Source organism: Cupressus sempervirens, chromosome 10, assembly GCF_028749045.1.
Source record: "Cupressus sempervirens isolate cs-2001-9-10 chromosome 10, ASM2874904v1, whole genome shotgun sequence".
Classification (NCBI taxonomy): domain Eukaryota; kingdom Viridiplantae; phylum Streptophyta; class Pinopsida; order Cupressales; family Cupressaceae; genus Cupressus; species Cupressus sempervirens.
In genome coordinates this window covers 631444896-631460738 of record NC_143127.1, presented here as the reverse complement: position 1 = coordinate 631460738, position 15843 = coordinate 631444896, and the positions used below count along the sequence as shown (strand labels likewise).

The following is a 15843-nucleotide window of genomic DNA, read 5'->3' as shown; positions in this document are numbered from 1 at the left end:
CTGGATTTCATGCAAACTATCAAACCATAGATTATATGACCTTGTGGGCTATCATTGAGGAGGTCCGGCACCATTCTGTGAAAGTCTATTGTTGTTTCATAGACTTGTGAGGCGTTTGACTCGGTGCCTAGGGGGGCTCTCTTTCAGAGACTCAGAGATATTGGCACTTCTAACATCTTGTGACGACAATCATAAGACTCAATAAGACGGTGATTGGCAGATTTAGGAATCCTGGGGGATTTTCTAATCCGATACACAACACCATCGAGGTGAAGCAAGGATGTCCACTCTCCCCTACACTATTCAGCATCTATATTGATGAGCTTGAGTCCTTTCTCAGTGAGGCTTTGGTCCCTGGGGATGGTTGTTACTTGTACCAAGTTCTGATCTCCATTTTCATGTTCACAGATGATGTGGTCCTCCTAGCCTTCTCTACGGAGGGGCTCCAGAGGCTTATTGATCGACTTGCTTCGTTTTGTGAATCAATGCCAGCTACTGGTGAACATGAGCAAGACTCGGGTCATGGTCTCCAACTGCTTGAAGACTTCACATCTCCACTTCAACTTTCAGGGTCAACAGATTGAGATTGTCTATTCATGCACTTATTTGGGGGTCAAGTTCTTCGGCCCTCATTTCAACATGAGACCTACCCACCTTCCTAGAGTGGCTAAGGGAATGGGATATCTTGCCCTCCTTGAGAGACAGTGCTTCTGACACAACTTCCAGGACACTAAGTCCAAGCCTTCTCTATCGAACTCTCTGGTCAGACCCATAGTGCTCTATGGTGCACTGATTTGGGGTTTGTCTCTTCTTGACTCTGATTGAGCTTCGATCGAGCGGGTGCAAACACTTCTCCTCGGTCAGATCATCCGTTGCCACTATTGCACTCCACATAGTATTGTTTTGGCCAAGTTTGAAGCTCATCCTTTCAAGCTCAATGCCATTTTCGACTTGATTTGGTTCATTCACCACCTCAAAGGCTTCGCGGACTCATTTGTGGGCCGATGCAGATACTGATAGCTTGCTTACTGCTCCTCACGAGACATAACCAGCTCAATTCCTCACAAGACATAACCAGCTCAATTGGGACAAATAGGGCTCGTTCTTGGTACACCCAAGCCACTATTTACTGAGCTCGATTGATATTGACATCGACTGTCTTTTGCCATACCAGTTCTTGCTGGATGCTCCCGCTCACCTCCTCCCCCACGGCAGGAGCGGAACAAACATGTCAGATTCAACATTTACAAGCAATACATCTCCACGGCTTAGATCAGCCCTTCCAATGGTTCACGCCCTTGGATGGCCTTCTACTCTGAGCATTTTTTGGAGATCTGGGATGGTATCATTGTTCACCCCTCTTATTTGAGTCGTCGTTGGTGCCATGCCCTCTGCATCACCTTGGAGTCGTTTAGAGTCGAAGCTCACTGACTCCATTGCTAGACTGATCACCACCTGTCTAGAGAGGAACGGGTATGCTATCTTTGCACTTTATTCGAGACAGAAACAAAGATCCATTTTATCTTCAGGTGTCCCATCTACTATGAGATCAGAGGTAGATTCCACTGCCTATTCAGAGACTACAAATCCCTCTCTGCATTTTTCAGTTACTCGAACCAGAGGTGCCTTGCACTCTACCTCCAAGAGGCTTCCCAGCTCAGAGATCGCACCTTACAACTCTGGTTCCCTCTGAACCAGACCCTGGATCGGTTCATCACGGACTCCTTTCCATCCACACCCACTTTTGGCTGCAGGAAATGACCCCATTCGCTTGCCTCCAGACACACTAGATCGGTCAAACCTCAGCTTGGGTTCCTTAAACAGCAGCACCCTACCCCCACAATTATACAGAGGCGGAGAAGAAGCTGGACCCAACCCCTTGCTCATCGTGGTCCTTATCCCTCTATACAGGATTTCTTTGTGCCGAAAAAGGACTAATGGTCCTTCTCTCTTTCTTCTGGTTGTTTCTTTTCTCTTTTTGTAGCGTTTTTTTTTCCAATTACCGTTGGGTGCTCCTGCTGGTTACTTTTCTTCACTGTACTGTTGTATCTTTCAGTCCCTTAGACCCTTGTTGGTCTCTTGTTGGACATTATCTTATCTTATCAGGATAATGGAAGTTGGCATCCTCTATCCTAATCCATTCAGTGAAAAACCTGACACCTTCCCTATGAAGAGTCTCTTTCTCCAATAGTAGATTGTCGATAGAGTCCTTATGGAATAGATGTTATTAATAGAGCGTCTAGCTTAAACTGAGTTATGAAAAAAAAATGTGCTTTTGTCCCCTTCTTGAAGCCAAGTCTCTCGGGATTTTTGTCTCCAAAAGGCTTCCTCCTTTTGCAAAACATTTGCGTATTCTTCCTTCAAGGACTTCTCAACATCAAAGTCAAAACTAGTCATTCATTCTTTGATAATTTTTTCATTGAGATCTTTGAGTTCACTTTCAATCCTCATTTTTTGGGTAAAGATGTTTTTAAAGACTATTCTATTCTATTTTTTAGTTGTTTCTTTAAGAACTTAAGTTTTTTGAACAAATTAAAAGCTTTGTACCTTCCCATTGTGGAAATGCCTGCAACTAGTCTTCGATCAATTCTATGAAAACTTCAAAACGAAGCCACATCTTTTCAAATTCGAAAGGGCAATGATCTAGAATAACACCCTCCATTATACATAAGTTGATTGGGAAATGATCAAACCTTGCTTTACGTAGAATGATTGCAAATAAATCCCGTGGAAGAAAAGCCCAGTTGCTAGTTGTCAAGAACCTGTCTATCTTTTTTCGAAGTCTCTAGACTAGAAAGGGATTTCAGCCAAATTGTTATAACAAAAATTTCCTTTACTTTGCACTATCCCATCCTAGACCCCCCAATTTATTTGCTAGGTGAAGAATAGAATTGAAATACCTCCAATGGCGAAAAAGTTGTCTTGATGTTGATGAAGAATATTTGAAATTTGTTCCCATAGATCTAGTAAACCACATGTGTTTGTAGGGCCATAGACATTTATGAGATCAAAGCCCCCATTTAACTATTTAGATACTCCACGAGCAAACTACCAAGAACCGTTGGAGGTTATTACATTTATGTCAATAGCTTCTAGATTCCAAAGTAGGCCCATTCTTGAGGCTCCCTAAGCATCAACAAAAGAACAATGCCACTTGATGGAGCAATCCAATTAAGGTTAACAATGGTCAGAACAATGAAAGTATATGACATTCAATCTTTGGCACGTCACCTTATTTACTAAAAGATCCTGAATTCACTATGAGTTGACAGTGTTAGGATAAAACCACGGACAGAAATAAAAACTACATGCAAATATAACCAATAACAAAAAATAATAGATCACACAAAAATGAACACAAGGCACCAAGATTTAACATGGTTCACCCAATCCCTGGGCTACATCCACCAAACAACAAGTCCGATCTTATTACAATCCAGTGATTACAAGCTGATTACAATCTGTAATCCCTTATAGCTCAACACCACCGCAAGAACCAATTTCGCATCACACTATGAAACAATCCCAAACCCTAAGCCCTTTTATACAAGTATTGAACCACTTTAGGGTTATAACATGTCGGCCATAAATTAGCCATAACTTTAGTGGCGAATCTACGAATAGTACCAAAAAAATTTCCCCGAACCCCACAAAATTATGGAGTATGTACAGTACTTTCCTGATCAGTCACCACAATCTAACAAACAGAGCTTTGGTACAACATCAATTGCAGAGATTAAGTAAGAGTCGTGCAATGTCAGCATGCCAAAGGTGTTATCATATTAAAAGCTAGTTATTATTGACGTGATCATTTAGTAGTATTTTTTGCAGCAGTACACCATGAGGATGTTAGCCGTATTTGAAGTCCAACATACCTACAATTGTGGTAATCACACACTATGTGCAACACATCTTCCATCGTGTGGCATATCTAAGTGACTACTATGACTCATCCTTTGCAGCAGTATAGAAGTTTGAGGATTAGAAACAAAGGATAATCTACAATACTATAGAGATATGTATGGATTAATCTGATCCAAATTGCACATGATTATTGCCGACAGCAGGAGCAAATTAATCTTGGAAGGAGATAAAGCAAACAAAGATAATTTTCATTGAGTGGTAGCGTTGATGGTCATTCTTTGCATATGAATGATTTACGATGTGCTCACAAACAATCACAGCGTCCTAGAAGCAAGTTTCGGCAATAAAAGAAATGATGGAGTTCGGCATGTGAATGTTTCCAGATGGCATGCGTCAAGATCAGTTTCCAAGCATAGAAATGGAATAGAGGCCATGAGTCATATTCGCTAATCATAGGTGGATGTTTTGTAGCGACTTGCATCTAACAATGCTTTTTGTATGAACCGGAAGAAGACTTGATATCTGTCACAAGATAAAAATCCAAAGAACCATGTGCGAGAAGGGAAGGAGTTGTATGAACCAGCAAGAAGGAAGGAAACCTCAACATCATAATTGGAAATCATCTTTTCATTCACAACAATTATATATAGAGGAAATCTCAGTTGAAGGAGCCCTCTCGTTGCCGTGAAATTCTTCCATGTGCTATGAACATGTGTGTGGCAAGAGTGAGTAAGCATGAAAAGCCAAAAGAAAATTTGTGAGCCCAAGCATAGAAGAAAGAATGGAAGGGCCACTCGCAAAAGATGAAGACAAATTTTTAGATGCGATGATACTGACAATCATAAAGCCAAAGCATAATTACATTCCCTGCAGTAATCGATGACACTTCATTGAAAATTTTGATTTCGAAAAGATTGCCATGAAATGATGCGACTTATTTATTTGTTTACTTATAAAGAAAAAATATTAGTAAACTCTCATTATTATCAAGGATTGGTTATTCATTATGAAGGGGCATGATGTTTTGAAGAGTCACCCCACATCCTATGAAAATTATAAATAGGGGATTTTTTACATACAGTTCATATTCTTACAAATTTTTACATATATGCGCACTTTGATATATTTTATTCTTTCATTGGTAAAGAAATATTTTTTTGAACTAAGCCCGTGGATTGTGGATTATTGAATAAATTCTTATCCGATTCTGGAAGCAAATTACAATGTATGGATCATCCGTAAGGAGTGTCTCCAGTACAATTTTATTTCCGACAAGATCAGTAAGAAATATTCACTTTATTAGCATGAAGCTTTAGAGTTAAAATATTATATAGTTTTGTCCTTTATAATTACTATTTTAATTTTATAAATAATTTATATGATAGATAAGTGGACAAGATCAATTATAGCATTTTAAAATTGAACATCATAGATATTAAGAAATATTTAATTGTTTCCAAATCTATGTCGGGTTTGTCTGCAAACCATTGGAGTTAAAAACATTCCACACTATTTTAAAATTGCATCCATATATTTGATCTATCGCTCTTGATTACTAAATTATTTATAATTAATGTGCGTAAAATTTTATAAAGTTGTATGTTTTAAACTTATAATACCAACTCTATTGCCCTTCGGCACTAGTCTTTATATTTTCCATAATTCGTAATCCATATGCTGGCAATTATTTCGTATCTTTCCTTTGAAAAGTTAATATATTCATTTGTTGCATTAATCTATACTTATTCTTACTTTAAAAACATTCATACAATTTTTTACTTTTATTCTTAGTTCATAAATTGCAAGTTTGAAGTTTTCTATAATCCTTGTCGTTTGGGAAACTTTCAATACATTCGCACTCTAATCAATCTTCTATAAGTGTCTTGGACCTAAGTGTTTTGTCCAAGATCGGGTACACCCGCCTTGGTTTTGCACAACCAGAAGTGCACGGGATTTGGATTGCATCGATCAATCCCGTCAAGTTGGCCATAACCGAATGGGCATCCCAGCATCAAGCAGACAAGGCTCGTAGGATTCCAATCTACAATTTTGGGAACCAACACCATTGTCGAAACTGCTTACTAAAAACATCCAAATCTTATCCAACTAACTTTGATTCTTCTAAGAGAATAATTTCAAGTCGAGTTTGATCAATACATCGCTTGATTAAACGAACTTTATCAGGGGCATTGCAACTCTTGACACTCCACGAAAGGATCTTCATTGTCCCCGAGATAAGGAGTAATACTCCTTTCTTGATCTCGATTTGGTTTTCCCCAAGGCACAACCAACATCTTTCAACTTGGCTGTAATAGTTTTCCTACCTATCTTTTTCTATTCACCACCCTTGTATTTACTTTTCTTAGATGATGTTTGGATGATGAATCTTTCCTACAGGATGTCGGTAAAAGGCTCAATGCCCAAACTGTCATCACCCTCCCAATCTTCATCTGTGATGTACTCTGTATCTCCATTATCACTGGCATCCTTGTCCAGTGTTTCTACAAAAGTGGGTTCAAGACTGCGTTCTGGAGAGCCTTGTATATCTTCGAAGGACGTTGTCTCTTTCTCCTTATACACATGAGTTCCACTAAAGTTGAAGCTACCCAAAATGTAAGGTTTGAGGCCAAGGTCAAACTTGGATCTTATCTGACATTGGTCATGCGCAAACAATACATGGTCAGGGAACTGAGATTCTGAGAGAACCTCTAGCAATTCTGAGATAGTCCGAGCCAATCCAACTGCCAAATCTAAGGATTCTGAGCATCTAAGTTCCTCCACTGACAGGCCAAAGTCTTGTAGAACAAAGCTAGGGGCCACCACTAGTAAAGGATCAAGCACAAAAGGGGAAACATTCACCTCGTCTGCAACCTTTGGTGGAACCCTAAAACCAGCAGTCCACAATTTCAAGATTTTGAAAATTTTCCCAACATCTTGTGCGTTAGAGATCACCCACACTGTCGAAAGTGGTCTCAACATTGCTCATCTGGGAGAAGGGTAGTGCCATTTGCATCAAGAAAAGCCAAATCTTCTTTCCAGGATTACCCCTCCTCTACAATGATAAAGTCTTGCAAAGTTTCACTATCTAACCCCTTTTCTTTTCCAGTAAAGGCATGGGGGCACTCTCCAGAGGGGTGTACATCACCACTACAGTGTTTGCAAGATTGGATTGCTTCCTCAAACTCAATAGTTTGTTTCCAGACAATAGCTCGTGTAATGAGTTCTATCATTTCTGGAAAGGGTGAACTGCCAACCAGAGAATACAGATTCATGCATACATACTGAAGTCATTTTCTTCCACCGCATGATCCATCTTGACAAAGGTTCGCAACTTATTCCCTATGACTTTGAGTGTGTCTGTGTTCCAGTATTCACGGGGAAGATTATAAAGTCTTACCCAAATTGGGACAGCATCCATGTATTCTATTTTAGGTTTGAAATTTAGGGTTCAATCTTTGATGTAAAATTGTTTACCGTTCATCATGTAGGGCTTGTTCTCTGGGATTCTTGCTTTATCTTGGTTGTGCTCACAAATGATTAGGTAAAACCCATTTGGAAGGGTTTTAATGATGCATCCATTTCTCCATTGAGCTACAACCCACTTTGTAATCCTTCTAAAAGTTGGCCAGGGTACACTCCATTCAAAAAAAAAGCTTTGTCACGAAGATCTAAGATTGAGCAATGACAGTCTCTATTTCTTATGAGAACCTTGACGGCAGTGGAGTGAATAATGTGAGGCTTTTGCTCCCATTGTTGGTTGGGCGCATACGGAGTCTTCAGTCTCCAAAACTTTTGTTCAACTAGTTTGATGTCGTTGGAATGTGTAATTTCCCCTCAAATGAAATGTAAAAGAATAATGGAGGATTCTAGAAATTGTCAGATTACCGAATAGGATTAGGTCAAATTAATATTTAGTTTTGTAAAGTTCTAGAAGTCATTTTTGTTTAGATATTTCTAGAAAAGTCTATTTGTTCTATGTTGGTTAATTTAGATGTTTCTAGAAACAATCGAAGACCTGTATAAATAGAGGCATCTTGTAATGTTATTGATATGGACAAAATGGTTAATTAAATATATTAGTGCCGCAACACATTGAGCATTTTTCCATTTTAGTTTATTTTGTCCATCCACCTTTCACAGGGTGCATCAGAGTTGTCTTGGGTTTCTACAGATGCTAAAAGGTTTGTGTATGCATTGATTAGCATACCCCCATTGGTTTCGTTGAATTTGAACCCGGGAACCCTGTGCCAGGCATTGTGTTGAGTATCTATGATCATTGTATTACAAAGTAATTGGAAAATATTTGCTTGTTATTAATAGTGATCAAGAGATCAGTTTATGCAAGAGACTGAACGATGTTTCCTTACGAAACAATCGTAAAGAATAGAAACATTCTATTCTAGAAACAGAAAACTAAATATTAAAAACATTCTAGTATTTATATAAGATTGCAATAAATAACCATTAGACACTAAACAGAGATAATAGAGACTCTATTATCATAATACCCTCCCTTAATGGTTAATCTATCCAGAGCACGAAGCTGTCAAAAAAATTTAAAAGCAGATTCTATCTGGTCAAAGTGCTCTACACTATTCCCTGTGGGCTGCGAACTAGATTGTTTAGATAGGGCAGCTAAGTGCTTCCGACATTCACCCTTTAGGTGCCCATACTTATGGCAATAGTTGAATTGAATGTTCTTTTTCCTGGAGCCTTCTGAAGCTGGAGCAAAGAACCTTTGTTGAGAAGACTAATGACGGTACTTTGCATAATGCTCCAAAACTTTGCAGATAAGCATAATGCTCCAAAACAAACCACAAAAAGTCATGATTTTCTAGGTGAAAATCAATCAAAACCCAACATGATTTTTGAAGTGAAAAATCAATCAAAACCCAACATGATTTTTGTGTTGAGAAATCAATCAAAACCCAACATTACAAAGATTTATTTTTTTTAAAGGAAAAATGGTAAAACCCAACAGATAATTTTTGAGAAAAAAATTACAAACCTACAAAGGAATCCCACACAACTTTGCAAATTACAAAATCTGAAATTTTTAAGGGAAAATTTATAGAAACCCATAAAAAATTAGGGGAAAAAATATGTAACCCCATCAGAAATCTTTTTCTTTAAGGGAAAAAAATTATGAAAACCCGTCAGAGTTTTTAAGGGAGGCAAAACACGAGACTTTGCATGGTAAAGCAACACATGCAAACAACATACAAGTACATGCAACCCTCAAAAAGTAGACCCAAAAAATTTAAAGGGTGAACTAGAAGAGAACTAGAAAAGCCTCGAAAGAATATGTTGTCAGTTTCTAGATCGGCTAGCATGAAAATTAAGGCATGAAAATCGAGGCACCCGAAAAAATGGACAACCCAATTGAGATCTCAAAAAACCCACCAAGAATCTATATCAAAGATTTTGATCCATTACAAAAAATTAGGGTTTTGAACAAAAACAGCCCTGCTGCAAAAAAAACCACAAAAAATGGCGAAATGTGCAGAAAAAACAAACAGATCTGGACAGAACTGGGTTGCAAAACCGAACCAGAAGTCAGCGAATTCAAATATCTCAGAAAAGAAACCCTAGTCAAATTACAGGAGGAGTTGGAAGCAAATATGCATGTAAATAATTTTGAAAATAAAAGGCAAATAATTTCAACCAAGAAATTATAATTATTTTCGAAACAAATTAGTGTTGGCTTTGATACCATATTACGAAGTAATTGGAAATATTTGCTTGTTATTTACAAAAGATTACAATAGATAACCATTAGACGCTAAACATAGATAATAAAAACTATCTATTATCGTAATACATTGTTCCTTGTTCTATGGCTGAGTGACTGATTTCTTTGTAAGCTTGACTGCCATAGGTATTGAGCCCAATTTGTGTGTTGTTGTTTCCGCCTGTTAAAAGGCCATTGCCATCTAGAACGGCCACTGTAATGCCTACCTTCATGCTGAAGGAACGGTTGATCACGGCATTGCTTGGGAGCCATTTTTTCCAAAAATAATTATTGTAAATATAATAAATTTCAATAATTTTAAATTAAAATAAAATAATTTTGAAATGGATGAATAGCTCTTCACAAATAAATAAAATAGACAATATACATAAAATTAAATGACAATAAATATGTTAAAGCAAAATAGATCTTAAAATATAGAATCTTACATACATCTATGCCAAAAAATTAAATTGTATTTTATTTTGAAATTATTTCAACAGAGCTTTCTTTTATTCTTATCCAAAAACTATTTTATAAGCAATTTAATTTATTTTATATTATTTGATTTTAATTTGGAACACTATTCATTGGACCCCCATTTGAAGCATCTCCACCATGCTAGGGGCCGCCACCCTAAATTTATGCTTTCATTCTTATTTTTCTATCTACATCTTTACGCTTTTAAAATGTACTAAAATTAAAAAATAGTATGTTTTCCTTTTTCAGCAGTTTTGGATAATCTGTTTTATCCCAACTTTTTGTCCATTTTTTCCCTAATTCTTGAGAAAATCTTATACTTTTGGTCTGCTTATTTTTTCCCCCAAAAGATTTTTGCTGCTATGGAGAAATCAGAAATATGAAAGGGACATCACATGTCACACAGATCACTGCAGATGAAAAGTCAAGAGTGAGACAGGCATGTTGTCATTATACTTTCTTTTTCATTCTAGATGTCTACAGTCATTCAAAAACTATACACTTTCCTTCTACCGTTGTATGCTATCACACACTTGCTCTTTGTATGGTTCAACTTTGCTGAGAATTGGAGTGACATCTGACCATTCCCACAATCCTGGTAATGTCAGCACCCCTGAATAACATTGTCAGGACAAATCAACAGTTTCCAGTGGCAGGACAGACAGGACATCTCTAGCTGTCCCACTGTACCAGGTATGACAGAGACGTGGGTTGGAAGAAAGATGGTGAGCATATCTCTGTGTAACTCTGCTGAAATCTAATTTATTTTAATAAAATGATAAGGGACCCATATATCATGGCACTAAAAGAAAAAATTACTTTAATCTATCATACAAGCATGCCTAACAAGAAAGACTTTAAGCACTTAATCAACAAAAAGACTAAAAGATGCGATCGATACAAAAAGTCTTTATAAAATCATTATATATTATACTATATTAGGCCTCCAAACCTAGCTTGTGATATAAGCTACAGATCATCCATATAGCTGACTAATTTTATCATATCAATGTATTCCCCTTTTGTGGGAAATGGGTCATCTAAGATGAAGACTCTAATTGTCAATGTTTATAATACACCCAACAAATGTGTATAAATATCTTTTAAGAGATCATTAACAAGCCTTGCAAATCCTTTCATACCTCCTCCTCCATCATTGTTGATTCTTTTGCTGCTGCCCATGCCTTAGAGACAGTCAACATGAATGTTGAATCCAGTTGGTTGTTCTTGGACAAATTATTTATTTTGTTGCGTGCAACTTCCAAAGATGGTGAATTGAGGACATCATCAAATTTGAGGTATGCCTTCCTAATTGCTTCATGATCTCCAAGTGCTTTATCATAAGTTTGTAATGCTGTCAAGCATTTAGTTGCTATCCTTGCCAGTTCTGCTTGTACAAAAATGTCAACAATATTAATAATGGCGAAAATATATCTATAAGCCAAAAAAACGAATGAAAAGTTTGTGCTCGCATTGCCTCACCATACTCTCAATCTAAGCAACAACAGAAATTATTTCACAGTAACTCTGGAGGATCATTCAAGCATAAGAAAAACTTGAAACCCAATCAGACAAGTTTGAAACTTTAATACCTACCATCCTTTGCTTCCAAATTGTTTTTATAACTGTCAGAAATAATTTTAAGATGCTCAAAGAAGTCCCTGGTAAAATCTTTGCGACGTCGAGCAACAACAGTATCAATTTCTAATGGATTCTCTCGAACTTGTTTAAAAAGTTCATCATGCCTCTGCATGTCCTCGTCAACCTGGAACCCAACTTTGAATTTAGATGCTATTCAAAATTTTCAATTATTAAATGTTACAGAACATTACAAAAAAAAATCGAAAAGGCCCTGACTACAGCATATGGGACCCAATGAAATGTCATTTTGAACTAACTCAAAATAGGAACTAAGCCAAAACAAAATACAGACAATTTACCAGCATGTTCTGTACTAGGTAACCAGATAAACAAGGAGGGAGGAAAAGGATACAGATGATGATGAGTGTTTGCCCTGACTACAGCATATGGCACCCAATGAAATGTCATTTTCAACTAACTCAAAATAGGAACTAAGCCAAAATAAAATACAGACCATTTACCAGCATGTTCTGTACTAGGTAACCAGATAAACAAGGAGGGAGGAAAAGGATACAGATGATGATGGGTGTTCATCTTTTCTACTCTTCAGACAAGTTATGGTGTATGGCTCTGCTCCTGGAAATTTAATTCTTTGCAATTATTCTCAACCTAATGCATCTGAATGCAAAAAGTACACACCACATCACACTCAAGAGCTAGAAGTTGTCTTACCTCCTTCACCTTCCTAATAAGCCTGAGTAGATTCTGCTTGGTTTCAGGATCGTTTGAAACATCTGCCCGCATTCTACACCGATTGAAAAAGTGAGGTCTAATCTTTGCCCATTCCTCAGTGAATGCCAGTAACCTCCTCCAATCACTTGAATTGGGTTTCTCAACCATGAAAACATCAATCATTCTGTCACAAACAGTTGACATTTTATAACCTTTCTCCAACTCGATATCTTCACTATCTTCAGTATTTGATATTATCTCTGGGTCCTTTCCATCCAGACTAATATTTTCTGCCACATCTTTCCGATCTCCCAAATTTGCCATGGAAGAGGATTGTAATGCTCGTAATGCACTATCTGACAAGTTCCTGCATAAATCTATTGTGACACAATGGCAAGTTTAAAATGAAAAAATTTATAAATGGGCTTCATGAAGATGTTCAGAAAAACATCAAATTTATATGTACATAGAGAGCAGTTATAAACACAAGTGCAAAAAAGCGATTTGAGTTGTAAGCTGCAGAACCAAAGGCAATATCACACGGGTCAAAAGCAACAAAATGCCCCTAATTCATCACAAAAGAGTCTCCTGTACAATCTAGCAAAAAATGGAAAGAAGAAAGTTAACAATAAAGCTTTTGTATTATAATGAACCTACTTGAATGTGCTAAACACCTTGGGCTAAAGAAACTAATTTTCAAGCATCAATGACAGCTTAAATAAATTAGTTATGGACACCTGTAATGTCCCCTTTTTGGGACATTAGGAATTCTGAAGTCAAATTCATAAAATATTAATTTGGGCTTTAGAAAGAAAGTGACAAGAAGGAAAAAGACAAAAGGACAGGAAAAGGCAACAGAAGGGTCGTCGTTTTGAGCATAAAAGAAGGATGAGGAATTCATTTTGAGCAAGCTTGGATATTGATTTGGTTTGAGATTTCTCTTGGAGAAATTAAGAAGCTTCAGCTTCTATTAAGGATCCGAGAATGCTAACCCTCAAGTTCTTCCTTGGTGGATTGGATGTAGTCCTGATTCATCTTTGTGATGAATTTGCGACAGAGTTCACAATTGCTTTTTAGGTTCATTTCTGATTATCCAATCTGACAGTTATCACTGTTTATACAATTGGATTGTTATTGTATTGTTGGTTTATAATACAATAACGGATTCTGGAGTATTTATTGGTTATTATTGTATAAGTCCCTGTTTATGATTCTGAAATTATTTGAGGAAATATTGGAGATAATATCCGACTGGGATATTATAGTGGTATCAGAGTCATGTATCCTGCCATCCTGTGAGGTTACTTGAAATATAAAGAACAGAAATTGAAGCGTTTGCAAAATCTAGAGAAATAAGGTTTTACAGCTTGTGTTTGAAATTACATTTTTGGAGAGTACTGAAAAGTAAGTCTGCAATTTCTAGGTGGTTATAGAGATTTAATATTTGTTGGCTTAGTTGGCAGTGCATAAATTTTAGGTTTCATCGGAAGAAAAAATTTACCTTCAACCTTCAATCTGGGTGATCGTAATTGTGCGGGCCAGCTTGGCATGGATATAAGTGCCGTAACATTTACCTGAGATTCAGAAATAAGTGAAAGGCAAGGATTTTTGTCGTAGAACAATAACTTGGTTTGTGCAAATTAAAACAATTTGACATCACCAATATTTGGCACTGGAGATTTTTAATTGTTGGTTGTAACATTATCTCCTTTGGATTAACCTGGGAATCGATTTTTGAGATTAATAAGCAACGACAACATATTACTATCAAGAAATTCAAACAATAGTGTATTCTTTACGGGGTGCAAATATTTCATCTGCTGATATATTATTGGCTAATATATCGAAGGCTTGTGTATTGCAAGTTTAATGCTTGCGGTTGTTCTGATTAAAGGTTGACTCCAAAATTATATGAGTGTTAAAGTTCACAGGCCCAATTGTTTTGTTGGGATTTTATATAATACAGTAGGAGATGAAATATATTTCCACAAACTACACAGGTTGATTTCTCATCAATATCGTGGTTTCAATAAATGAAAAAAGTAACTTTGGCAAATAAACTATTGTATAGAGCAAAAAATTGAAAATTCAACATTTCTATTGGACATCAATTCATTGTCGTGACATTCCCTATTCTAGTATTTTGAGAGACTATTATCATGGCTTCCAACTAGAGACACAGAGCACCAAGTTATTGAATCCAGTATTCAAGTATCAAAGCCTCTTGTGAAGGTATTGTAGTGAAGTTCATTGCAGAAACAAACCATCGTGAAAGTTGGCTCACACAGACATACTGTCGTATGTTTCAATTTTATCAGAAATCACCTTACCTGTTGGAAATTGCCTCATATCCAAGTATTGATTTCCTCTTCAAACTCAGGAATCTTGGCTAGAAGTATTGAAGGAGCTGTAATTATTTTCTTGGTTACAGCATCGACCATCAAGCGTTATTTTGTGCTCTTTGCTAACGGCAGAACAAAGATTGGAACAGTACTTGCCGGTGATTCAGCCCAAGTGGATGCATGTAAATCTGGAAGGTGTTGTGGCTAGTTTTAAACAATTCTGGAGAGGTCGTGAGTTTTCAGGAAGCCATTTTAATTTAAGGGGAATAAGCATTTTTGTTGGTGTTTGTAGCAGCATTATCAATCTTGTTCTCACTATGGTCGGTTATTAGATCCTGCCATATGTACTATTCCATACGTATTGAAATTACCGCAACAAACCCTTGCTGTGAGAATAAGTTGCATGAATTCAGTGGTGCTGGAGACACCCGGCTGAGTCCACAAACCAATTGCTTTCCCATTCAATTGCAACTCTTTCACAACTGTCGGTAGTTTCTTTTCGAGCATCAAAGATTTAAATATTGGCATTTAAGAATATTGTTGCTTTATTTCATGATTTTCCAAGACTTTTAGTCTGAAGGCATTTCTTTCTAGCGGGTGATCATAGTTGGTCAGGAATGCTAACGGGCAGGAACAAACAGCCCTAGTGTCGTGAGGAGTGTTGCAAATCATTTTCTTAATCATTGGTCTGGTGAATGGTGGTAAATAAAATAAATGTCATGTGAACACATGCAAACATGCAATGCATGATGCAACTGTGTGAGCTCTTCTCTTTGAGACGTGTTTGAAATTTGAGTCGAGAATATCAAGATTTGTAACGTCCTCTCTTCCCCCACATAATTCATAGCTCAGCTCAAACTGAAGCAGTCAATATCCTCCAGGGCCATTGGTATTAACTAGGCATACTGTAAGCAACAGCAAGGAGTTTTAAACTCAAGACATTATCAACTTATCTCTCATTGAGGAAGCTGGACGCAGCACACTCAAGTGAGGCAGCAAGCATCAAAATGTTTTGTTAATGATTTGTTTACACCTCCTAACTACTGAGATATTTATGATTGTGGTTTATACATTCAATCATCAAAAAACATGCCCTATCCTGCAAGTCTGAAG

General features: G+C 37.0%; 1 protein-coding gene across 1 annotated transcript in view; it reads right to left on the bottom strand.

Annotated features, from left to right (window-relative positions):
* LOC149535421 (uncharacterized protein At4g37920-like) overlaps window positions 1–15843 on the bottom strand; it is a 69041-nt gene that overhangs the window by 38188 nt on the left and 15010 nt on the right. Inside the window, exons 2-4 of the mRNA XM_089807748.1 lie at window positions 12389–12765; window positions 11672–11840; window positions 11218–11462 (exon numbers count right to left, since the gene is read on the bottom strand). Of these exons, the coding sequence (XP_089663874.1) occupies window positions 11218–11462; window positions 11672–11840; window positions 12389–12765 (791 nt within the window). The remainder of the gene's footprint in view (window positions 1–11217; window positions 11463–11671; window positions 11841–12388; window positions 12766–15843) is intronic.